This window comes from Athene noctua, unplaced genomic scaffold, assembly GCF_965140245.1.
Source record: "Athene noctua unplaced genomic scaffold, bAthNoc1.hap1.1 HAP1_HAP1_scaffold_31, whole genome shotgun sequence".
Taxonomy (NCBI): Eukaryota; Metazoa; Chordata; class Aves; order Strigiformes; family Strigidae; genus Athene; species Athene noctua.
The window spans coordinates 886,725-912,744 of record NW_027437536.1 but is presented as its reverse complement, the minus strand read 5'-3'; the positions used below and the strand labels follow the sequence as shown (position 1 = coordinate 912,744).

General features: G+C 54.2%; 1 protein-coding gene across 1 annotated transcript; it reads right to left on the bottom strand.

The window, feature by feature from the left end:
• Positions 1-3,165: 3,165 nt before the first annotated feature.
• Positions 3,166-6,297, bottom strand: LOC141974077 (protein Smaug homolog 2-like). Its single transcript, XM_074933329.1, has 8 exons — positions 6,209-6,297; positions 4,957-5,183; positions 4,765-4,874; positions 4,570-4,656; positions 3,933-4,074; positions 3,735-3,817; positions 3,515-3,639; positions 3,166-3,244 (listed from the first exon to the last, which is right to left on the bottom strand). Exons 1-8 carry the CDS (start codon positions 6,295-6,297, stop codon positions 3,199-3,201), a joined length of 909 nt encoding a protein of 302 aa, XP_074789430.1. The 3' UTR covers positions 3,166-3,198.
• Between the last annotated feature and the right edge of the window lie 19,723 nt (positions 6,298-26,020).

Genomic DNA, 26,020 nt, shown 5'->3' with positions numbered 1-26,020 from the left:
CCCGGCGTGGAGCCGGGTGTTGCTGGTCGGGGTGGCTGAAGGTGAGGAAGAGGAGGGTCTCTGGGCAGCTCTTCTCTGCCGGGGGGTTTGCCAGGTTTGCCACGGTGGCTCAGCAGGGATGTGGGTGTTCCTGGCTCTGTGCCGGGAGGAGTGTGCCAGGCACAGTGGGGGAGTCCCCGTCTGTCCCCTGGGGCCCATCCTTGGGGACAGGGATGGCGCTTGGCCGCTTGGGGTCGCGCCGCGTCACCGGAGCGTCCTGCGGGGAGAAGGATGGGGGGGGTGAGCGGCACCGTTACAGAGGCTCTCAGATAAACAACAACCACCAACAATAAAAAATTATCAACACCATTAACTAGCTCTCAGTGAATCACAGGTGCGGATGTCTGTGAGAGGAGATCAGATCGACTTTCTGGGGTCTAAGGGCAACCCCAAACGCTCTCTCGCTCACCTGACAAGTGAGGGCTCTCACCCTCGAGGACCTGCTCAGGGCAGCGTCCCGACCCAGGGCCCCTCGAGGAGTTTCCTTGGGCAGCGTCCCGACCCCAGGGGAGAGGCCTCGACCGCAGCTGCTGCTCCAGGGGACGAGCTCCAAAGGGCTCCCAGGGGACTCCATTTATAGCCAGGTGACTCTGACCTGTAGCCAACAGCGGCTCCCGTTAGCCAAAGGCCCCAGTTACCGCCAAGCCCCGAGAACAGGCAGCCAGGAGCTGCTACGCTTCAGCAGCCAAGAAGCTGCTTTCACTGGGGGGGAACCTGCCACAGGCCCCCATGGGTGGCATCCCCACCCCTTGGACCCTGAGCACCCCGGGATTCTGGGCACTCGCGGTACGGGGGCACCAGGGACCCGCAGCACCCATGTAATGGTGGCACCAGGGACCCCGAGCATCCAGGGCCCCAAAGCACGGGGGGACGCAAAGGCCCCGAGCACCCGGTGTCCCCGAGCACCCACGCCCAGGAGCCCCCCCACGGCTGTACCTCGGCGTGGGACGAGGTGTTCGCTCTGCCAGGCAGGTTCTGCTCCACGCCGCTCCCGGCGACCACGCTGCCATCGGGGCGGCCACGCTGTTCCCGGCTGCCGGGGGCCCCCGGCACCGTGGAGTTACCGGCCGCGCGCGTTGCCCTGGGCTGGCGCTGATGCTGGGAGCGCCCGGTGCCGTGGCGGGTGGGGACGGGGGCTGGGCAGACGTCCCGCGGGCTCGTGCCGCTGCCGTACCCGTGAGACCCTGCGCGTGATCCAAGAGATGAGCAGGGAAACCCCTGAGCTTCTCCCCTGAGCCCTGGCCAGGCTCGGGGGCAATCTCCTGTGAGAGCCAAACCAGATATTCCCGCTCCAAACAAAGGCGCCGGCTCTCCTGCCGGGCTGATTTTGGGGCTAGAAGGCCGGGCCCGCTCCCAGCGCCTCTGGAGGCCTCAGCTCCGGGCGGAGGCACCGCGTAGGATTTCCCCCTGCCCGGGCCAGGCTCTGCAAACCCTCGCTGGAACCGGGGCTGCCCGCGGGGCTGGGGGCTGGCAGCGGGGGCAAGGGCTGAGGGATCTGCCTTAACCCCTGTGCTCTCTCTCGGGCAGGGATGCTCTGAGGCGTTGCCCTGTGCTCTCCTGGTTGCACTGCTCTCCCTTGTCTCACTCCGTGGGCTCTGTATTATTCCCCACACTCTGGAGTTATTTGCAGCAGAAGACGCCGGCTCTTTCCACTCTGCTGTCGGAGGTTAATCGATATCCCTAATCAGCCAAACAGGGGGACCCGGGGGGGCAGAATGGGTGGGGCCCCCCCCAACGCCCTCCCCCAACGCCCTCCCCCATAATCTCTTCCCCTCCTCCTCTTCCTCCTCCTCCAGACGAAGAGCGTGAGGAAGGCAGCGAGAGCGAAGGGGGAGAGGGCAGCGAGGAGGAGGAGGAGGGGGCCGAAGGCTCCGGGAGCAGCAGCGAGCGGGGTGGGGGGGCTCGGCCCTCAGCGAGGAAGAGGATGAGGTCGAAGATGATGATGAGGAGGAAGGTGGCTGGGGGGACCTCCGGGGGGGGCAGTGACACCGCCCGGGCCGCTCGTGACCGGGAGGAGATTTTGGGCAGCAACAGCGACGAGGAGGAGGGAGAGGAAGAGGAGGAAGAGTCCGGGGGGGGCAGCGAGGGGGGGACCCCGCACAGCCCCCGCCTGACCCCAGCGAGGCCTCGGAGGACGACGAGAGCCCCAGCGACGCCTCCGACTCCTCCAGCGACAGAGCGGCGTGTCCCCCCTCCCCGTTTTGGGGAAAAACCAGGCACTTTGGGGGGTGTTTCTGGTTTTCTCTTTAATAACGTAGTCAGGGTTAGTAGCCACAGCCGGAACTAAAGTTATTCCTAACAACTTGTGTCTAAAATAACGTTTTCTATCGCAAAGGGCCGCGGCGCTGCGGGTACAAAGGGGGGGCGGGGGGCTGTACCGACGGGGGAGGGGTCCTGGGGCATCCCCACCCTGGGGGAGGGGAGGGAAGGGGGGGCATCGCCGTGTCCCTCAGTTTGGGCTGTAAATAATAATGATATTATTAATGTGTATTAATATACGTTAATATCATTTGGGGTACTGATACAGTAATGAAGAGAAAAGGAATAAAAACTGAAAAACCGATCAAAACCGCAAAGATTTGGGGATTGTTAAAAATGGTGAAAACCGACAAAAATGGGGGAGGGGGGTAAAGGGGGGGCAGGGGGTGTCTGTGTTAATCCCCACCCCCCCTCCCCGCCGCTTATTTTGGGGGTGGGGGGGGTGGAACCGAGCGAGACTGGTCATGGAGGGGGTGACACCCCCCCGTGGAGTGGGGGGAGGGGTCATGGGGGGAGGGGTCATGCTGGGGACCCCCCTATTTGGGGAGGGGGGTCGGCGCCATCAGATGGTGAGGTCTTGTCTGAGCCATCTGCGGGGGGATGGGGGGTGTCAGAGGATACTTAGGGGGGCCACATCCCCTTACACCCCTCCCCTCCCCCAAATCCCTTCCTGCCCCCCCCAGCGCACCCCCCGTGCTCCCCATCCTCCCCCGTGTCCCCAAATTCACCCTGTCCCCGTGTGTGTCCCCCATACTCCCTCCTGCCATGGCTCTGTCTCCCCCCGTGCCCCCACCCTGTCCCTGGACCCCCCCCACATCCCCGGACCCCTCTCACGTCCCTTTGCCCCCCCCGGGCCCCCCCTCACCGCCCAGCACTTGCTCCACCATGCTGAACAGCGACTCAGGCGTGGGGCTGATCTCCAGGTCCGTGCCGGGGAGGGGACGCTCTGAGGGGGGGCGGAACAGAAACTGGGGTAAGGGGGGGCCCAAGATTTGTACCCGACCCCCCCAACCCTCCTAGGGAGGGGACCAGGCACTCTGAACCCCCCAAACCTCCCACACCACGACCAGAACATCTTCCCCCGCCCTAGTGGGATGGGGGGTGCGGAGGGGAGGGGGGGAGCACAGGTTCCTCCCCCCGCTCAGGGGGTACCCCAAGGTTTTGTCTTCCCCCCCGCCAAGGTTTGGGGGGGCCCGTGTCCCCCCCCAAGACGTACCCTGGGGGAGGGCGAGCAGGGCCTGGGGCGAGCTGTTGATCGGCACCGAGTGGGAAGGTGCGGAGCAGCCACTGGACCTGCCACCACCAGGAGAGGAGCCTCCTCTTCTGTGTCTCTGTGAACGCCTGGGGGGGGAAGGGGGCACACGGGGGGGTCACACAGACCTATAGCCTCACCCCCAAGCCCTACAGGCCCCCCAAGTCCCCCAGCCCTCCCGTACCTCATGGATCAGGCACTTCTCCAGGAGATGCAGGTAACTCGTGAAGTTCTCGTCTGGCGGCGATTTCAGGAGCTGGATGCAAACTGGGGGGTGTCGGGGGTCAGGGAGGGACCCAGACACCCTGATTCCACACACACACCCCCCGCGAACCATGGGACCCCCCCAAAAAAGGAATTGGGTTGTGGGGGGGTGTCTCACCTTTGCCCATGACACGGGTGAACAGCCTCGGGATGTCCCCGTAAGGGACGGGGGCTGCGGCGTTGCTGGCTTTAATGGGGGTCACTATGATCTTCTGGAGCTCCTGCATCACCATCCACAGGCTGCACCCCGCTATGATGTGCTGTGGACGGTGGGGGGGAGTGTCAAGGAGGGGGGGGGAAACATGGGGACTGAGGGGGAGATCAGGGACACACACCCCAAACCCCACCCCCAGTCCTGGGGACACAGGGAGGGGTGACCAGGGACATCTTGTGCCACTGCTGGGGACACGGGGAGGGGTGTCAGGGATGTGGGGGACACCCTGGGGATCTGAGGACAGGGGACACCCTGTGCCACCCCTGGGAACATGAGGGACACACTGGGTCACCCCTGGGGACGTGAGGGACATGGAAGACACTCTATGCCACCTTCGGGGACAGCCTGTGCCACCCAAGGTGCACTGGGACACGGGGGACACCCTGTGCCATCTCTGGGGACACAAGAGAACAAGGACACTCTGTGCCAGCCCTTGGGGTGCAGAAGGGGACATGGGCCACCCTGGGGCCACCTCTGAGGACCTGAGGGCCTCCCCGAGGCCACCCCAAGGGACCCAAGGGCCACCCTGTCACCGTCCCACCTTAGCCAGCGCCCTGACGATGCGCAGCCGCTCCCGCAGGTTCTGGATGCAGAGGAGGATCCTCTGCCGCACGCCCCTGGGGACATTCTGCGGGGACAAGGAGGGGACAAGCAGGGTCAGAGTGACCGGGAAGGGGGGGAAAGTGTCTCCCCCTTCATTTGGGGACATGGAGGGGGGGACGACACCCCGTGTCACCTGCGACTCGAGGTGATGCTCCGTCAGCGTCATCATCTCCTCGTACGTCATTTGGGAGAAAAGCGCCGTGTATTCCTGCAGCCCCAGGCTCTCCAGCCAGGAGGGGACATCTTGGGGGGGGACAGGAGTGTCACATGGGGTGGCAGGTCCATATGACACCCCCCCACCCCCAAACGGCCCCCCAAACCCCACCTTTCATGCCGCTGCCCTCCTCCTCGAAGGTGTTGCGGCCGCCGGCCGGCTCCTCGGTCTGTTCGCTGCCCCAAGAGGCCACGCTGCTTTGGGGGAGCAGGGGGGCGTGGGCCCCAAAAGGGATACGGGGGGACACGGGGACAGGAGTTTCGTCACACCCCCCCACCCATTCGGGTCCCCCTCCCTGGGCGCTGCCGGGCACCAGCGAGAGGGAGGTCTCCAGCGGGCTGGGGTGCAGCTGGGATGGCAGAGCTGGGGGGAGAGGAGGGGGGGGGTCAGGGCGTTGGCAGGGGTCCCCTCTGCGGGACACCCCCCTGCCAAGTCCCCTGTGGACACCTGGGTCCCCTTAATGTCTCCCCAAGTTCTGTCTGTCCCCTACATTTCCCCTGCAACCCGTCCAGCCCATCCTCAATCCTTGTCCCCGCCCAGCACCTCCCTGTCCCCCCTCCCACCCCTCCTCACCCTCAATGTCCCTTCTCAGCCCTTAATGTGCCCCCCCCAGACCCCTTCCCACCCCCCCGTCCTCTCAATTTCCCCCCAGACCCCTTCTCGCCCCCTCTGTCCTCTCAATTCCCCCCCAGACCCCTTCTCGCCCCCTCTGTCCTCTCAATTCCCCCCCAGACCCCTTCCCGCCCCCTCTGTCCTCTCAATTTCCCCCCAGACCCCTTCCCGCCCCCTCTGTCCTCTCAATTCCCCCCCCAGACCCCTTCCTGCCCCCTCTGTCCTCTCAATTTCCCCCCAGACCCCTTCCCGCCCCCTCTGGCCTCTCAATTCCCCCCCAGACCCCTTCCCGCCCCCTCTGGCCTCTCAATTCCCCCCCAGACCCCTTCCCGCCCCCTCTGTCCTCTCAATTTCCCCCCAGACCCCTTCCCGCCCCCTCTGTCCTCTCAATTCCCCCCCCAGGCCCCTTCCTGCCCCCTCTGTCCTCTCAATTTCCCCCCAGACCCCTTCCCGCCCCCTCTGGCCTCTCAATTCCCCCCCAGACCCCTTCCCGCCCCCTCTGTCCTCTCAATTCCCCCCCAGACCCCTTCCCGCCCCCTCTGTCCTCTCAATTTCCCCCCAGACCCCTTCCCGCCCCCTCTGGCCTCTCAATTCCCCCCCAGACCCCTTCCCGCCCCCTCTGTCCTCTCAATTCCCCCCAGACTCCTTCCCGCCCCCCCGCCGGCCCCACTCACCTGCTCCCCCCGGCCCGCTGCTGCTGGTGGGGGGGTACAAGGGCGGGTGCCTGTTCTCCTCAGGAGCCGCCGCGGACCGGGACGGCCCCGACTCGGTGGCTGCATCTTCGGGCCCCTCGAAAGGAGGTGGTGGCCCTCGAGCAGCATCGGGGCACGAAGGCTCCATCGGGGGGTCGCCGCCGGCACCGGGCAAACGCTCCTTACTGGCGCAGCCGGAGAGCCAAGGCTCTGCGGCCGTCCCGGGGGGTGGCAGGGTGTGTCTGAGAGCCTCGCAGAGGGGCTGGCTCTCCTACAGGCAGAGCTTGTTCTTGATCCCGGACGCCAAGATAAAAGTGACTGTTTCATGTCGCTGGCCTTGACGTTGGTGCTGCCAGGGCGCAGGAGGGGGCGGGGGGCCAGAGAGAGCTACTCCTGCCTCGGCCGGCTCCTGCGGCCACGGGCTGATGCCACCTGCAGCAAAAGAAAGGGGACAGGGAGGAGACTGAGGCTGCGTCCCTGTGCAATCGTGTGGGGAGGTGGGGGGAACGCGGGGCTAAACCCCGATGGATTGATCGACTGATTCTCAACCCCCCCAGTCCCTCTCTGACCGGCAGCTCTCCAGCCACTCCTCCCCCAGGCTGTAGCCCTGCTGGGGCTGTTGTGGCCCAAGGGCAGCCCCCGGCATTTGCCCTCGGTGAAACTCCCCCAGCTGGGCTCAGCCCATGGCTCCAGCCTGGCCAGGTCTCTCTGCAGAGCCTCCCCACCCTCGAGAGACCAACACCCCCACCCGGCTGGGTGTCACCTGCAAACTGACCGCGGGGGCACTCGAGCCCCTCGTCCAGCTCATCAGTGAAGGTGTTAAACAGGAGCGGCCCCAACACCCAGCCCTGGGGGACGCCACTGGTGGTAAACTGGAGTTAACTCCCTTCCCCACAGCTCTTTGGGCCCGGCCAGCCAGCCAGGCTTTTACTCGGGATTTTATCTCCTCCTCTGCTCGGCTCCCTTCAAATATGACTTTTTGTGGCGACACACAAACTCTGTGCTCAGCCTCCCTTCTCTCCTGCACCCACTGTACCAAGTCCATCTTGCTTCCCGTCCTCCCTCCTTTTCCCACAGAAGCCCGCCGTGCCCCTTGGCACCACGAAACTGGGTCAGTATTGACAGAATGTTGATTGGACTCCAGCCCCACCCGCTCACCCCGACCTACCACCACAAATAGCCCCCCAAGCCTGCACCCAACTTGGAGGGACGACCACCCGACACCAAAGCGGAGGGACAGACCCACGGGTTCGTGCTCTCGCCCCCCCAGAGGGGGCTACGCCCAGTGCATCCGCGGGAACTGTGTGTGTGGGACTGCAATCGTTCCGGGTTGGGTTTTCTCGGTTGCTGTAGTGCTCTAGAGCCAACCTGCAGCTTGTGCGTTTATCACAGGCAGCCTCAGGGAACCTGTCAACGCTGCATGAAAACAAACCGTGCTATCCGTGAATCTGACTGTTTCTCCTGAGTGCCCGCTGGGGCTGGCTCGGATCAGGGTCCCAGTCCCGACTGGTATATTAATACCAATTTCATGTCACACCTATTAAGGGACAAGTCCAGCCGCCCCTCGCCCCTCTGATCTCTGAGGACCGGCCAGAACGCAAGGGGATTTCTCTCTTACCAAGTGAGCTCTTACCCTAAAGGCAACACCGGTAAACGGGGGGACCCCCCGGACCTACCCGGAGGGGGTGTTGGGGCTGTTGGGGTCCCAGGCGCCGCTCTGGGCGGGCGTGCGGCTGCCATGGCCCTGTGCCCACCCCCATGCCCTCCCCCTGCCCCTGGATCCCCCCCGTCCCTTTCCCCCCCGGAAATTGTTTTGCGATTTCATATATTCCAATGCAGCCAAAATGTCTCAAGAAGTGATCACTCAAACCCTAGTGCCCCAAGGACTTCATTTTCTACAATTTGTAATTTAGATTTTGAAACCTTTAATCCTTTTTTTTTTTCTTTACAAAGTTCAGCAGTTCTATAGTCCCCATCCCGACATCATCCTCAGTTTGTCCAGCTATTAATAAATCATCTACATATTGTAAAAGCTTTATTTCTGAGGATGGCTTGAATGTCTGCAGTAACTTTTTTTTTTAATGCCTGCCCAAAAAGGTTAGGCGATTCTGTAAACCCTTGGGGAAGCACTGTCCCTCTGAGTTGTTGCTTTCTATCATTAGATGGATCTTCCCATTCAAATGCAAAATAGTCTCTGTTCTCCTCGTCTAGGGGGGCAGGACCAGAATGCATCCTTTAAGTCAATACACTGGACAAATATAGTTCGGGGTGGTTGGTTGAGCAGCATCGAGGGGTTTGCTACCACAGGGAAACGAGCCACAGTTCGCTGATTCACAGCCCCGAAATCCTGCACCCATCTGTAAGATCCGTCTGATTTTAAAACCGGTAAAATAGGTGTATTATGTGGAGACATACAAGGTTCCAATGTGCCTTTACTTAATAATTCGTCTGTAATTGGTTTCAGCCCCTCTCGACCCTTTAGGGGAATGGGGTATTGTTTTATCCGAATTGGTGTCTCCGGATCAATTCTGTCAATTTTAATAGGCTTTATTTCAAGCTTTCCAATCTCTCCTTTTGTATATCAGACTTTAGGATTTAGCTGTTGCTCGTCTCTTTCCGTTAATGTATAACTTTTTTTATTTTTCTTGTACTATTATTTTTTAATTTCAGCTTCTGGTAGCAATAATAAATCCCCTCGGCATATTTTTTTTACAGTTGATTTTTTTTTTTTGCACCCCTATTTGCTAAAAATCCAAACTTTTCTCTCTGGGGCTTCATTTTATTTTTATGGAGCACTCCTTTGATGTCTTTGTCCCCAGAAAATAGAGCTCCCGACTTCCTTATTCTTCTTTAAACACCCTTTTATCCTGCTCATTCTGCTGTAAATGTCCCTTCTTCCCACAATAATAGCATGCTAATTCGTTTCCTCTAGTTACTGCCCCTTTCTTTTCACCACCCGAAGCTCCCGGTAAATCCATTAGAATGAGATCTCAGAGGTTTCTCTGACTGCTGCAAATATTTTCGCCTTTGCTTCCTGCTTTTCTTCGTCTCTCCTCACCTACACTTTCTGTGTTTCTTTCGATAGCTCCTGCAGACTCCGGTCCTGCCAATTGTATACTTTTTCTAACTTTTTCCTGACGGCACCTCACGAATTGGCTACGAATTGAGGGGGGGGGTTTGGTTGGTTGGTTGGTTTTGGTTTTTTAATAAAGCCGCTCCCACGGGGCGTGTCGGCTCTACCCCCGAATACATTTGTAAATTCTTTCTCGATCTTTCCAGCCGACCAGTGGGTGGTTCATCTCTCCCTTGATGTTCGCTAAAGGCTTTATTAATGTTTTGCCCCCGAGGAACTGCTTCTCTAATGCCGGCCACTGTTCAGTTTCTGAGGTCCCTCATATTCTGCCGGCCCTGTTCTTGGTGACCCCAGTGAGGGCGGACACTGGGCCAGTTCTGACCCGCCGGCGGCCCCGCTTGGTTTTGCAGCTCCCACAAACACATTCCGGCTGGTCGAATCATTTGCCTTTCCCCGGTCGTGAATAAGATGCTTCAAACGGACTGTACTTCCTCCCCGGTGTAAGTACTGGGACCTAAACATTGGGCTAACCTCTCAGCTGCTCCGAGAGGATCATCTAATAGAGTCCCCGTGTCTTTTTTAAATTCCGTACATCGGAGGTGTTGAACGGGACTGCCACAAACCCGATGCCTCCTTGGTTGCCTCCGAGGGGCACCTCCCGTGAGGGGTAAAGACGCTCCCTCAGTTACGGCAGTTTTACCTCCTGTACCTGCAGCCGGAGGCAGAAGGGGAACCGCCGGGGCAGGTAAAGCCCCGGGGCAGGTAAAGCCACCGGGGCAGTTAAAGCCCCGGGGCAGGTAAAGCCGCCGGGGCAGGTAAAGCCGCCGGGGCAGTTAAAGCCGCCGGGGCCGTCAAAGCCGCCGGGGCCGGATAATTAAAGTATGGGGGCGGCCAGTTATCTAGTGGTTCCCATTCATCATCTTTCTCTGTCCCTGCCCTGTTCTTACCCCTTTTTCTTCAGATTTCTCATCCTATTTTAGTGTAAGTATTGAAGCTGGATAAGGACGTGAAGTCCTGATCCACAATTTTGCATAATCGCTTTCTTCTCAACTAGAAGGTTTTCTTGAGTAAACATATGTACGTAAAGCCTGGCAAATCCAGTCTTCAAAAGACCCAAAAGTAGGCCAGAAGACAGGTGGGTTTAAAGCTTTCTTCGGCCGTTCAACCATACAATATTGGACTAATTTTAATTTACTTTTTCCTTTTCTAGGACCACTTTCATTCCAATTTCTAATCATTATGCCTAATGGACTATCCGGTGGTATAACCGGTAATTTACCTTTTTTTTTTTTTTTTTTTTTTCTGGTCCCGGGTTTTTGATTCCTTTTGACCCATCTAGGGGTTTTACTGTGGCAATTCCTACAGCCCTTGTAGAGGGTTGGATCCAGGGAGTTGGGCCTCTTACCCATCCACGTATCCTTTGGGACTTTTCTAAGGCAATTCCTCTCGTCCTTGTAGTGGGTTATATCAAGGGAACTGAATCTCTTACCCACCCACATATCTCCTGGGAATTTTCTACGGCAATTCCTCTCGCCTTGGGAATTTTCTACGGCAATTCCTCTCGCCCTTGGTTACCATTAAGAGTGTCTTGCGGGGGGCTGAACCCTTTACCCACCCACGTACCCCTAGAACCCGTGCTCCCGCCCACGACTCCTATAGGATCCGCTTCGGTCCTTCACCGGCCAAATCCCTCGCGGGAGTTTGGAACCGCGGTTAGAAGACCTCCACACTCGATTCGGAACTCAAATCCTGGCTCCGAAACGACTTTCGTTTCCAGAATGAGGTTCCGTCTCAATCACACTCTCACACACAAGCAACCGAATCCCACCCAACCCAACGGTGTCCCTTATACTCACAACTCCGTCGTCTTCGTTCGGGTCTTCGTGCACCAGAATTACGGGTATTTTGTACTGCAGTCTTTCCTTTGGAGCTCCAGTTCCTTTGACCATTGCTTCTCTTTTGTCCGTTGGTCTCTGGAGACTGACCCAGACTGCTACTTTCGAGCCACAACCTGTGGGGCGCCCCTCGAGAAGCCACAGTCCAGGAAAGCACACTGAGATCACGTCGGGGTCACCAAATTGTTATAATCAGACAAAGCCAATTTTTGTAACAATATATATTTTTTTACTTGGGTTCAATCTATTTAGGGTGGGAAGCAATAGGCAAAGCAGCGCTGGGTGCATGGAGAGCCGCAGCTCTGCCACACGCACCCCGAGTTCAAAAAACCAGAGGTTTTTTATAGTTCTGTGCCACCGTCTTTAACCAATCCTCTCTCGTCAGATGATTGTCCTGCTTTTTCTCCACTGGGTCCTTTGAGATGCTTGGGTCTTCGTCCCCCTCCTGTGGGGTCTTTTGGAAGTCTCGAAGCCTTGGTCTCCTGGCGCGCTTTTCTCCTGTTGGATCTTTTAAAAGCCTCATGATCCCATCTTTTGGCGGCTTTTCTTCAAGCAGCAGTTACAGGTTATCTCTAGGTGGGGGGGTTCCGAGAAGCGGGGACATATCAGCTCTAGGTGATGGGGTTTCCGAGAAGCAGTTACATTTTTCCAACCGAATGGCATGCTTTATATTTTATCCATATATATTCCAGCATTCTTGTAGTATAGGTTATAGTAACTGCAAACCATTTCAGCACCCACACAGGGTACCATATTCTATGTTTACAATACTTTAGACAGCAGGATAGTGTGGTTTAACATTTACAGATCACTCAAACCTATCACACCCGCCTTGCCTAACTTAGCAAATTACTTACAATAGTTTATTACACCCCCAAATCCTGAAGGACCCCCCCCCCGAGAGCCCCAAATCCACTCCTCAAGTCCAGACTCCCCCAAATCCCCAAGCACCCCCACATTTGCACCCCCCACCCCCTAGGGCCCCCCCACCTTGAAGGATCCCAACATCCGCCCCAAGAGCCCCCCAATCGCCCTAAATCCACCCCCTCAACTCCTGCCCCCCCCAAACCCCAAGGACCCCCACATTTGCTCCCCCCCCAACCCCTAGGACAGCCCCCTACCTCCCCAGAACTGCCCCCCCGATCCCCAGCACTCACCTGACGTCCCTGGGTGCCGATGGGGGGCCGCCGAGGGGGGGCCACGGGTCGGGGGCCACCCCAGCAGGCCCCAGGTCGGTGGGCAGCTGCATGGCGGGGGGCAACACAAAGGGGTGCTGCCCCTGCTGCCCCCCAACACACCCTCCAGAGCCAACTCTGGGGAGCGAGTTGGAGCCGACAGCCCAGCTGCGGGCGGGGGGTGTCAGGGTGGCACCAGCTGCCCCAAACCCCCAGGGTGGCACCTCCAAACGTGGGGTGGGAAATGGGGCACCCAGGGGTTAAATTAGGGCACAGGGGAGTCCTGGGGGAAACAGCGGGGCTGAGACACCCTCAGACCCCCCCAAATTGGGGAGGGGGGGCACACAGGAGCACCAAAGCACCTGGGGGGGGGGGATGGGGGCAAGAGCCCCCCAGGGGAGTTGCAACCCCCCAAAGGGGGCAAATGAGCGGTCAGGGATGGGGTCCCAAAGGGCCACCAGTGCCTGGGGTGACCAGGGGGCTGTCCCAGTCCCCTCACAACCCCACGGGGGGGTCCCACCCCCCCATACCCCACCCCCCGCGTTGAGGGGCCCCACCTACCCCTGGGGGCGCTGAGAGCCGGGGCCGTAGGGCGGCACCTTCTGGGGGAAGGTGCGGAGCAGCCTCAGGACCCGCCACTTCCAGGAGAGGAGCCTCTTCCTCTGCTTCTCTGTGACCGCTTGAGGAGCGAGGGGGCATATGGGGGGGGGCACACAGCCCTACAGCCCCCCCAAGCCCTACAGCCCCCCCGTACCTCGTGGCTCAGGCACTTCTCCAGGAGCTGGAGGTAACTGGTGATGTTCTCCTTGTCCGGCCACAAATTCAGGAGTGGGGTGCAGACTGGGGGGGGTCGGGGGGGCTTCAGGGATGGACCCAGACACCCTGACTCTTCCCCCCGCAGCACCCTGGGACCCCCCAAAAAAGGAAATGGGGTGGGGGGTGTCTCACCTCTGCCCATGACACGGGTGAACAGCCCCGGGATGTTCCCATTGAGGGCGGGGGCTTCGGCAGCTTTGGCGTGGGGGGGCCCTTGGGGGGCCCCCTTGGAGCTGCTGTTTGCTGGGCGAGCGGCCGGGGAGCGCCGAAAGGCTTTCATGGGGGTCACCGTGATGTGTTGGGGCTCCTGAAGTGCCATCCGCACGCTGCCCCCTTTTGGATGTCCTGTGGGGAGTTGGGGGACATGTCAGGAGCAGGGGGGACATGTGGGGACCGCAGGGGGGAGCAGGGACACCACCCCCCCAGTCCTGGGAACACAGGGGGTGACCAGGGACACCTTGTGCCACTGCTGGGGACACGGGGTGTCAGGGATGTGGGGTTCCCCCCGGGGATCTGAGGACAAGGGACACCCTGTGCCACCCCTGGGGACATGAGAGGACAAGGGACACTCTGGGTCACCCTTGGGGACATGAGGGACATGGGAGACACTCTATGCCATCCCCAGGGACACCAGGACATGGGCAAAACCCCGTGCCACCCCTAGGGACATGGGGGAAACCTTGTGCCACTCCTGGGGAGTTGAGGGACACAGGGGACACCCTGTGCTACCCTTGGTGACACGGGGATGTGAGGGACACCCTGTGCCACCCCTGGGAAAATAAGGCGGGGGAGCAGGGACACCCTGTGCCACCTCTGGGGACATGAGGGGGAGCAGGGACACCCTGTGACACCCTTGGGGACATTGGGGACACCCTGTCCCACCCCTGGGGACACAAGAGAACAAGGACACCCCGTGCCAGCCCTTGGGCTGCAGAAGGGGACATGGGCCACCCCGGGGCCACCTCTGAGCACCCGAGGGCCACCCCGGGGACACCTCAGGGTGTCCGAGGGCCACCCTGTCACCGTCCCACCTTAGCCAGGGCCCTGAGGACGCTCGGCCGCTTCCGTAGCTTCTGAATGCCGGGGAGGATCCTGTGCCGTGCATTCTTGGGGACATTCTGCGGGGACAAGGAGGGGACAAGCAGGGTCAGAGTGACCGGGGAGGGGGGGACAGTGTCTTCCCCTTCATTGGGGGACACAGGGGAGGGACACCCCGTGTCACCTGCGACTCGAGGTGATGCTCCGTCAGCCTCATCATCTCCTCGTACGTCATTTGGGAGAAAAGCGCCGTGTATTCCTGCAGCCCCAGGCTCTCCAGCCAGGAGGGGACATCTTGGGGGGGGGACAGGAGTGTGACATGGGGTGGCAGGTCCCTGTGAGCCCCCCCACCGCCAAACGGCCCCCCAAACCCCACCTTTCATGCCGCTGCCCTCCTCCTCGAAGGTGTTGCGGCCGCCGGCCGGCTCCTCGGTCTGTTCGCTGCCCCAAGAGGCCACGCTGCTTTGGGGGAGCAGGGGGGCGTGGGCCCCAAAAGGGGGGTGGGGGGGCACGGGGACAGGGGTTTCATCACCCCCCCAACCCATTCGGGTCCCCCTCCCTGGGCACTGCCGGGCACCAGCGAGAGGGAGGGCTCCAGCGGGCTGGGGTGCAGCTGGGAGGGCAGAGCTGGGGGGAGAGGAGGGGGGGTGTCAGGGGGTGGGCGGGGGTCCCCTCTGCGGGACACCCCCCTGCCAAGTCCCCTGTGGACACCTGGGTCCCCTTAATGTCTCCCCAAGTTCTGTCTGTCCCCTACATTTCCCCCGCAACCCGTCCAGCCCATCCTCAACCCCCATCCCCCCCATCCCCCCAGGCCCCTCCCTGTCCCCCCTCCCACCCCTCCTCACCCTCAATGTCCCTTCTCAGCCCTTAATGTGCCCCCCAGCCCCCCCAGCCCCTTCTGTGAGAGACGAGAAACCAGGCCTGCGAGAAGCTAAGACAAAGAGCCTGGGAGAGCAAAAGCCGGGGCTGATGGGAGAAATGCCTCAAACCCTCGCCAGGCGAATCTCGGAGTCCCGGGTGCATCCTGTGGAGGCCGAAGCTGATAACGCTGCCCCGTGCAGCCGGGGGAGGGAGCCCTGTGGGGACAGGACGGCTCTGCCCTGGGGCACCTGGGCACATCGCAAGGGCCGGTGTCCGGTGAATGACCTTGGGTCATTAGCCACCAAATGCATATTAAAGTTAACACCCTCAGTATGCTAACGAGGGCTGACTGATCGTGCTAATTACCTCATCCCATGGCACACCTGACCCCTCCCCGGACATGGCATACGTAGCTCTGTGGGTCGACCTAGGGGACGGACCCAAGGAAAGCGGGTGTAAATCAAGGGGGGGCAGAAAGGACTCTCTCTCTCTCTGCCCCTCTCCCGGCCCCCCCGGCCGTCTGGAGAGAGCAGTGAAGGGAAGAAGCCGGACGCCAGCGAAAAGACGGCCGCCTCCTGGAACCCTCGCCGGCGGGATCAGCGCAGGGACCCAGAGCGCTGACCTGTATTCCCCCAGTCCCTCTGGCTCCCTCTTTTCCTTTTTCCATTCAGAAATGCAAGGCATATTACATTGCTCGCCACAACTTGCTGTATACTTAGCCAATTATCGTGTGTTCAATTAGTACATCGTAGGGAGTTAATAAATGCTTGAACTTGGAGACTTGCTGTCCGCTCCAGTTGGGGATTTGCGAATCTGAGTCGCTTCACCCCTCGTCTGAGCGGGACGTGACAGATAAATACGGGTAATTTAATGTCACATTGTGGAACTGTGTCTAAGGATTTTAATATGAAATGTTGCTTGAAGTGCTGCATTCTTTTATTAATTCATTTAAACTATTTGCTTACACAGTATCTCGGAAGGATTTCTGTGTTCGTTTGATTACTGCAACTCTAGCATTTCTCAGTTTGATCCTGCTTGTTTTTCAGAGCGTTGAGCACTAAGAGAGGCGGCCCAGCATCTCCCTGGCATAGATGTGAGACACCCCGAACTCATTCTGGAAGCCTGTGAGGAAGTTATTGATGTGCGGATCATCTGCTGAGGCTGCTCCTGTGCTGGGCTTTGAGCCCGGGCTTTGCGCGAGCGCTGGTGCAGAGTTTGAGAGGAAACACCCGCGTGCGCCGCGCCTTTGAGCAGGCACAAGCCCACATCTGCAGGTGAGCCAGGAGGCCCGGGACAGAGCTGGACGTGCGTGTTTAACGCACTCCAGCCTGTGCCCTGTAATGCTCTCCAGTGAAGCCACGTTCGGCAGCCAGCTGCAGGTTCCCTGCGAGATGGGACACCAGGTGAGACAAGGCCACCGGGACGGGCAGCGCGTCCGAGCGCAGGGGGCTGGGGAGCGTGTGCCAGAGCTGCTGGTAGCCCTGGAGAGGCCAAGGAGTCACAGAGCAGTTCTGTGTTTGACCCAGGCTCTCCTGAGCAGCGTAACTCCGGCGGAGGGGATCTGGGTGCCTCAGTGGCGTGACGGGAGAATCCGGCTCTGAGTCCCCGTGTCCCTTAGTGGCTCATTTGCAAAGTGGGGATGAGGGGATTCCCTCCTTTCTGTGGGGCACCGGGAGATAAAGACATTTAGAACGGAGTTACCTGGTGTGTTGCTGAAGATGTGTAAGAAACAGAAAGGAAGCAAACTGTGGAAAGCCTGTTTACAACTAGTGCCTGTACAGTGTGATTTTGTGGGAGGCTCGGAGGCCTTGGCGTGTGGGATGTTTTTAAGCCAGGTGTTGTTCAGCAAGGTTTTCTGCTTGGGTTTGGGGTTTTTTTTGATAAAGGCTTTATTTTAAATAATATTTTAAGAGGATTATTTTACAGTGTTTGCAGTGCACTTCAGTTTTCTATCGGGTCGTGCCCTTCCGGCCCCTTGGTGGGATGAGAGGTGGGTGTATGTATTATGTCATTTATAATTAATTTACGATATATCATATATGATGAATGCTGCTTATTAAATATGAAAGCCTTGTCTGCAGTCCTGGCTGTAGCGTGGCAGCAGCACTCCTGTCTGTTCATACAGCACTGCTGAGCAAACTCGCTGGCTTAGGCTGTGATGCGGCGCCCAGTGATAAGAGAAGTCTTAGCTCCCTGCCTAGGCAAACGGCGTTAAGGGGAATTACATCTCTTTCCAGAGTAGGTTCCCCGTCCCTTCTCCCTGCCCCTTGCGCACCAGCCATCAGAGGTGTAGCAAGACTACACTCTCCCCAAAGCACAGCGGAGAGCAGAGAAGGTGCTGCTGGTGGCTCCCCAGCTCCATAGGGACTGCTCTGAGTCCAAGGCAGCGCCCATGGCTGGATTTCTGAGACCACACACAAATATTACAAATTAATCAGATTTTCAGATTCCTGCATAATAACTCTGCACGTTTGTTGTTTAATCCTATTCGAAAATGCTGTTATGATTGACACCTTGCTGTACAGATAGAAGTCAACTGAATAATATGTAGCAGTCAATTTTATTTGTACCTTAATGTGCTGAAGTTGGGGTTTTTTCACGTTTCCATTATTTATAAGTCTGTCCACTCTAAATGGGTAAAAGGGACCGATTTCTTTTCTTGTGAGGAAAGAAAGGATGTTGTCAAAAGACAAGAGTTTTGGCTGTGCAAGTAGATCGGGAGAACCTTGGAGTAGGCTAGGCGTAAAGAGAGTGTGCGATTTAGGAGTTCTACCCTGAGATCTCTGCTGCGTCCTCCCTGGGGTCTCAAATCAGACTGCAAAGCAGTTCTGCGAGACACCTTACCCCTGTTCTTCCCCAGTATTCTCTGCCCTTCTGGGTCTCACCCTGTTAGAAACAGTACTCAATCGAAACACAGAGGATATAAAATACAGATGTATTTTTTACTCCTCAGAATTACATTGATTGCTTCTCAGAAAGCCGCTGCTGCTGAACAGAACTCAACCAAGTATGGCAAGATAAGTATTAGCCAGCAGGTTACAACTGAATTGTACAGCTTTAATGGAAAAGGATGCGGAGGGACTGCCCGGTATGAAAGTGATAAAGGGGTGAGCAGGAAGTATCAAAGCTTCAGCTTTTTCCATTTATTTCCTTGTTTCTTTTTATTTCTTGCAGATGGAAATGGTAGGAAAAGTTTTCCTCAGGTGGAATATTAATTTTAAAAAATAAATTCTCTGCACCGTGCCTGAAGTACTGTTTAGTTATTAAGCTCTGGTGACTACTGGTTACCAGGTGAATTGTGTGAAGCACCAAATCCTACAGGTTGTCAAGCAGAAAAAAGAGGAGACAGCTCGTGTGTCGAGCAAACTCCCTTACAAACCGCGTGCATAGTACTCTCACCTGCTGGAGCAGCGACTTGCCTTTACCTTGTGCCTGCTTTAAAGTTTAGTGTCAACACACCTCTCTTCTCACAGTTGTAAACGGGTTTCGCTTTAGTGTTTAAAATACCGTCTCTCTCAGAGCATTAGGCTGCACCGAAGAACCTGTCCTTCCTAAATCACAGAGGAAAAGGACACACTGATGCACAAAGTCTGCTGCGTTAAAATTTGAGAGTGCATGTAAAGCAGGGAACTGGAGATTAAAAAAATAATGCGGGAACAGGAGCGAGGAAAAGCCGATATAACAGAGTGAAGGGCAAGTGGCTTTTTAGGGTGGGTGGGGGATGAAATCTTAATGAAGAAACAGGCATTGCAAAAATGCATCCTTCCACTGCGGAGTGCTCCAGGTTATAGTGGCTGGGCACGTAGTATTCTGCAGGAACATCAACTCGTGCCGTTCTTACATCATTTCTTCACCCCACGGTGCGGAGCTGGAGGGTAGGGATTAAGCTGGGAAACCTTTGCTCTTCATTTAGCCAGGGGCGTCTAATTGCGAGCTAAAAGGTGCAGCTCTGCTGCCAAACAACTTTTGCAAGCAGTGACCTTACCAGGTGAGAAGTTTCCCGCTATAACCGTTGCTGGCAGATAGAAGCATGGGATCAAACAGGGCCTTGCTGGAGCATCCGGGGCAGTTCCCTACCTGTGGATGCCACCACACCTTCCATAACGTAGCGAAACCAGGCGATACTCCTCAACTTTCATCTCTCTTAAACCTCACCGGGCCTGGTCGGCCGAGAGGAGTGGGGGACGTGTTTCCATGCTGTTCTCTGACCTATCTCACTCCTCCTGTTGTCACGCCTGCTGTCCCTGGGTTGCCAGCGCAGCCAAGCCAGGTGTCCACAGCGTCTGTGAGCTGGAGCTTCTCCTGCTGTCTTTTACTTCTTCTCTCATCAGTAAACTGCTAAACCTTTTCATCACAAACTACCTCAGTTAGGTCACTCAGAAGACAACACCCTGAAGAGTTTTTGATTAACGTACGAATTCAGAAAAGTTCTGATCTAACAGAGTACTTGAATTCATACTAAACGCTGATCAAGGGAATAATCCCACTAAATCTTCTGTGATCCATATATGCGTTTAACTGATTTTCTTCTCAGGGGCTTTCAGACCTCAGGGTGATTGGATAAAACAATTACACCTCTTGCTTGTGGAAAGAGAAAAGAGCCTTCAGTGACAGGAATCACAGGAATCATAGAGGAGATATGTTAAGCATTTAAAATGAGAAAATGAGTCTCTTTAGGAATTCAAGGCACAGGTAAAACGGAGCGACTAATGATACGGAGGTTACCCAGTACAACTTATTCAGTGAAATTACCAATTCTTCAGTTGTCAGTTACCTCGAAATAAGATTTTTTTTTCCCCAAATACATTTGTGTTAAAGTGTTCAGTTGCTGTATGGTCGTGATGCCCCACTAAGTCAATGTGAATGTGTAAATTCCTGCTGTGACATTTGCACAAAAATGTGTTTTCCCTGGCTCCTATTAAGCAAATTTCATATGCACAAGGAATATGCAAAGAATAGACACTTGGAGGACGCACCCTTCTCTCTTCCCTTGCACTTAATCAATTAGTAAGACTTGAGTGATCTGGGTCATGTCCTTAGGAAGGGTTCCCATTCCTTTGTGTTCCAAGAGAAAACCACAACCCTTCCTTTTCCGACCACACCAGCTGGCTCTGTTGGAGTATTTGTCCTTCAAGGTTTGGTGCTGCGGTTCTCAAGTGCCCAGAACCCGTGAAAACAATCTGAGATTAAACAGCAGAAATTCCTGGTGTGAGGAAGCGCAGCCTGCCTGTAAAAGGAGGTAAATGGCCACGGGGTCCCTCCTGCCTCTTACTGATTCAGCAGATGCTTATGCATATGTCGGCTCAAGCACTGGGGTGTCCTGTTAAATATAAAAAATGGCCATTGTAATGATCCCGTCAGCTAATGGGGAAGCTGAGGCACAGAGTGGCGAAGTGACTGCCCTGTGTTTCTCAGCAGGACGATAGCAACACCAGCCTTAGAAATCATGTTTCCCAGGTCCCGTCTGCCAAGGGTCCGTTTACAGATTTGTAGGGGAGAGCACGAGAGCGCTGCGTTTAAATTAACGTCAGAAGAGAACGCGTCAGAGAATACATTGCAGGGTATTTTCCGGGCATTCCCACAAAACTTTCTTACAGATTGTTTTCAAGGCTGAATCCTGCTGGTCTCGCAGGCATATCTCACTGGCTTTAGGGTGGCTGCTTCTGTAAGTAAAATCAGCAATACTGAGTCATGTACTTTAGCCCAAGCAAAGGTTCTGTTAGAATAGGAGAAAAAGAATGGTTCAGAGAAAGCACAGCCGACGGCTGAAGTGTAAATGCTTTTCCTCCTTTTCTGTCTTCTTTCCCTAGAGCAGTACATGGTTGCAGTAGGGGGTGGGGATTAAGCAATCCTGTCCACTTTCTGCACATCTAAAGCAGTTTGTATTTTTGACGGAATTTTTGGTTTCGGAACAATGTCATGAAAGATTTTTAGTTCTACATGCGGTTACATTTCAAAAATGTACCTGCTTTTAGAGGCGGGGGAAGGAGAGAAGGGAGGAGTACCAACTACTTGGGTCTCGTGCCAGACTTTAAGGTAAAATTAACTCCTTAAAAAAGATTTTTAAAGAGAAGACAACCTTTTTCTAATGTGCATTAAGAATGTTGGAGAGCTTACTGAAGCATGTGCTTTGAGCTTTCAGGAGCAATCTGTGGTCAGGGGTTTGAAATGAAAATTGATCTGTGATTTACACGGTCAGTGGAAAGAAAATTAACCTATGGAAGGTTGTAATGAAATATTAGACAAGTAAAAAAGTAGATGGCGATCTGGTGGAACTGAAAAGTCCCATCTGGAGGAACTGATTGACATTTTTACATTGATCTGTGTTCTGCGTGAGTTGTAATGTTAGTGGTAATTTTATGGGACTGAACTGAAATGAAAAGGGTGTTGCCGCAGACTGCCGACAATATCGGCTTGTGTTCAGTGGAGATCCTGCATCCTTTTCCCCATTTTCCTATAATGTGGCTCATTGCACTTTTTTTCAGCCGCTGTCGTTGAATTGATTCAGCCTTTTACTTGAGGTTATTCAAGAAGAACATCCAGTGCTCACAGATACAGTCTAGCAGCACATTTCAAAGCAACACTGCTGCTTCCACTGACCCCGGCACAGCTGAGGCACTGTCCCGGGGACCCTTTGCAATATCTGCTGAAAGGGCAGGTTACCACTCGGAAACACAGTTTATTGACAGAGTTTAAAAAATACGTTCTCTTCTGATTTGTGCCTCATCAGCACAGTAGGAGTGAAGAATCAAAGCTTCTCCAGAACACATCTATCTGTTCCTCTGACCCTTTGAACTCTGCTGTTCAGTGCAGGACATCCCCGATTGCTCTTGCTGTCAGCTTCGGGGAGAACGAAGGGAGAGAAATATGTCAGAGTGACATGATGCCACGCTCCCCGCACTCTTCTCCTGCTTTTGTACTAGACAATCTTTCGCTTGTTTCAATAATCCAGACTTTACTGCTCTGGGAAAGAGGAGCTCTTGTCCTACCTTCTGACATAACCCTCCTTCTGTAGTCTCCCCGTATGACACCTCCTGATTTATCGTCGTTTACGCACTTTGAAATGTAGGGCTCTGATTTGGCAGAAGATTAATATTCTTTGGAATCAGTAGGCTCTATTAGAGCCTTTGGGGAAACTCGTCCCATCATGGATTTAAAACACCTCCAGTTTTCAAAGTGTAGAGAAGAATCTTCCCATCAAAGGCTTGCTTCCCTCTGTTATTAAATGAATTCGCAGTAGGTCCTATCAAAGCCTTGTTTGTTGTGGACACCTTATCCCCCTGCTCACAGGAGAGGTGTGTTAGATTTCCCGAGCAGGTGGAAGTACGTTTATGCTATTTCTTTTCTCCGTTCCTTTAGGAAAGACGTAGGTCTGATTCAAATACATGCCAAGCATTCTAGTTTCTTTGAACTGCACAGGACTTCAGCTCGGCTCAGCACCATGCAGGATTTGGACACTGCCGAGTAAACACAGGCCGTAGCCTTGTACCTCTTCTCGGTGTTATTTTTTTCTAATGAAAACTGGAGAATCGGGTTTGAAATTTTACCAAGTGCATATCACCATTAGCTGAAAGAGGCTTACACATCACATTGTACAACTAATATATGCAGTGCATTAGTTTGAAGAAGGCTGTTGTTGAAGAATATAACTTGAAAGAAACCATGTTATTTCTCCAGGAAATTAGTTTTGTAAGGATATTTGAAAGAGGAGAAATATCCCAAATCTATCCCAAACAGGACAGATGTTTTTCAGCAGAATGCTGTGGCTAATGGCTGTAGGAGCAGCCTCTCTAATCACAGGCTACTGTAAAGGTCAGAATTAGGTATTGGCTTTCCGTCCTGTGCATCTGAAACAATATACCCTAGCGAACGTAACCGGGAAACGGTGGTAACTGAGCCTATTGAACCCTCAGCACTGCAGAAAGACAAGTTTTGAGAGAAGATGCTGAGTGGATCCTGCAGCTGGTAACTGTCATCCTGGGAATAATGACACTAATTACTAGATGCTCGCCCCAGACCCTTGGCCTGTGACTTTGACGGAGTCAATGACTGCTGCTCTGGAGAGCGTAGTGCTGGTAGATTTGCAGTAGGTGTCAGCAGAGCAAAAAGGCCCCAGGGAAGAGACTTGGCTCTGATGATCTTCAGGGTCCCCACTTTTACAGACCACAAGGACCTCACTGAACGATCAGATAACGTCTGCACAGACCACAGAGCAGTTGAGGATTTTCTAACAGAGAGATCCATTTCATCATAAAGTTCCTGATTTGTAAAGTTAAGATTACGACCACGTAAGCTCAGACTCATAGCACTTGCAACCAGCAGGTTTTACTTTTGAGGCTGTGCTTTAAATGAACCACAAGCCCCATTTTTTTCTATCGTCCTTCCTCCTGACCCGAGTCAAGTGGACTCTATTTCTCCGGGAGTTAATTTAAAATGCGACCAAATCTTTACTGACATCATTTAATTTTTGTAGGCCTTTAAATACTGGGAAGTTTATTTTACGTAGGAGAGTGGGCCTAGATCCTTGGCCTGTTACGTTCTCTGTCTCTATCTCTCTTTCTTCCCTCTCACCCCACAATAGTTCTCTGTCTCTCTTTCTGCCCTCCCAGCCCACAACAGATAAGTATATGAATCTGGTAATAGCCATAAATTCAGGGCATATAATCTAGCTGTCGTCTAAGGGTGAATATCAGGGATAATCCTGTATCCTTAAAATCAATAGCTGACTGGTGGCAACAGAAGAATTCCAGTAAAATCAAGATTCTGTTCATCAGGCACAGAGGAAAATGTAAGGAGAGCTGTATTTCTCTTGCTCCTGCAGTTTGTGAAGGAAAGGATTGTTGATATACTTTGGAATATTAGTTCAGAACCTTTGATCAGATGGAGTGAAAAAGCATTTGAGTGCTGCCCCATGCTGGAGCCTGTTTTGTCTAAACAGCCAACAAGGTAATACTGTAACACCGCAAATCCAGGTTACTTACCCTCCTGTGCGACTAGCTGACGGTTCCTCATATTGTCTTCAGGGAGACAGGAGAGACTGTCGAGGCAGAGCTTCTCTTAACTGCATGTGCTGCTTCTGATGGTTTCCCACGGCACTGCGAGGGGACAGGAGAGATCCTTAAGGCCTGGGTGAGTTGTCCCGGTCTGAGCTGTCAAGCTGCCAGCTGACAGAGCTCCTAGCCACCTTTAGTTAGATAGAAGAGAAGAACTGCTTCTAGAAAAATCCTTGCAAGTTTGAAAGAATTGGAAAAACCAGTGCTTAAACATTGCTTTGAATGTAGAACCTGGAGTACAACCCTAGTATCTGTACAGCACTTAGAAGCAAGAATAAACATGGCGCTTGTATGAGCAGTTCATTTCTTTTCTACAGCCTGCAACAGAGAACTTAGTTTGTAAACTTGCTCTCTGTTTCAGCACTTATTTCTCACAGGCTTGTGCTGGTTTGCTTTGCTTTGTTTTGTTTACTGATTGTGCCCATAAAGGCGAGGGTACGCAGTGCACTTAGTTCCCACAGCAAGGTAAGAATGCTGAAGTTCCTAAGGAAGAAAGCAGAATGAATTTTAGAAGCCACACAGGTACTAAATGGTTCCCTTGGAGACCACAGTGTCATGTAGACTAAGAGGAAGATGTGCCCAGGCGTCTGAAACCAGATACAACAGGTGAATCATTGCTGTCTCCCTTAATGAAGGTCCTGTGATTCCCCACGTGAAAATCTCTGGAAGAGTGTGTTTTATAATGGTAAGTGCAGTGTTTGTCTCAGAAGGAACAAACTATTAGAAAGGTACTGAAGTAGCAGGTCACCATTTCAGTGTGGCCTCTCGGCTCTGAATTAGAAACTATCGGCTGTGACTGGCTTATTGGAGAAAGAAGTCTGCAAGGCTCATTTAAAAACTTAATTATTTTTTCCCGTTTAAAACTCAGTGACAAAGAGGCTGAAACTCAAGTCAGGTTCAGGACTTAAAATTTCTCCTCTAGAATTTTCAATGTAGATTCGTTTACAGTTGCCAGGAGACTGTAGGGGCAGACACTCAGAAGTTTCTGGTACAGAGCTGGATGACTTGCTGAGCTTCAGCAGAATTGCTGAAATCAAGGGGTCCTTTTAGGTCTGAGTAGTTTATGCTCATCTCTATAAGCAGATTACATCTGCTACGTTAGCTGCTGTTTCTGATTACGCTTTATTCCTTCAGCTCGCAGATGAAAAACTGACTGGATAAATGGCTCCTTCTCGATTTGACGTACTTCTCCAGGGTTTTAATTATGGCCTTTGGAGGTGGAATCCATTTTATGCAAGAACAGATTCACAATTTAAAAATATCAGTTGGGTTTCGTCATGACAAAGTGCTTCAGGTCAGTGCAAGGAGACAAGTATTTGCTGTGTTTAATTTTCAGAAAGCAATGTGATGACAAGGGACTAATATAAAAGTTCCGGTGGTGCATTTGGTTTGCCAGAACCAACTCGAGTGGGGGACGTGTGTCCTGCTTTAGAATGGTTTGAAATGTCAACAACCGGCCTTTCCCCTGTAAAACAGACAGGGGCTCAGCACAGGGGGGATCAACCTCCAACGGGAATCATTTATTCTCATGTTGCACATGCCTCCCCTTCCTTGCCTTACCAGCTGCTTTGATATGCTGTTAAAGTGGTAGAAGATGCTCATTCACTTTGCTTTGTTCACGCTGCTGTTAAAAGCACCGTGTATTTAATGAGAGTACAGAAGACAGGAAAAGATTCCTTTGTGTTATGGAGGAAAGGCTGTCACGATACTTTGGTCAGTGATGTTCTCGTGTTCTCCTGAAAGGTATTCAAGGCTGGTTAGCAGAACAGCCTTGTTCTACTACTACTACCTTTTTTTGTGGTGGGTTTGTAGATTGAAAGATAGCCTTTGAAGAAATTCTGTGTGTAGCTACATTAAAAGAAAAAAAAAAAGGGCGTGAAAAAAGTAAGCACCTGTGACTTTATCGAGTAGAAATAATGATTTCCATGCCCATGATTTGTATCATCCTGCCATCTAAACG

Bases quoted from the DNA above. Each gene is read 5' to 3' on its own strand.
- LOC141974077 (XM_074933329.1), bottom strand. From the start codon at position 6,297: ATGGAGCCTTCGTGCCCCGATGCTGCTCGAGGGCCACCACCTCCTTTC. The intron at 3,818-3,932 runs GTGAGACACCCC...GACACCCCCCAG, and splicing joins CACCCGTGTCATGGGCAAAG to TTTGCATCCAGCTCCTGAAA. The intron at 3,245-3,514 runs GTACGTCTTGGG...GCCCCCCCTCAG, and splicing joins CCTGCTCGCCCTCCCCCAGG to AGCGTCCCCTCCCCGGCACG.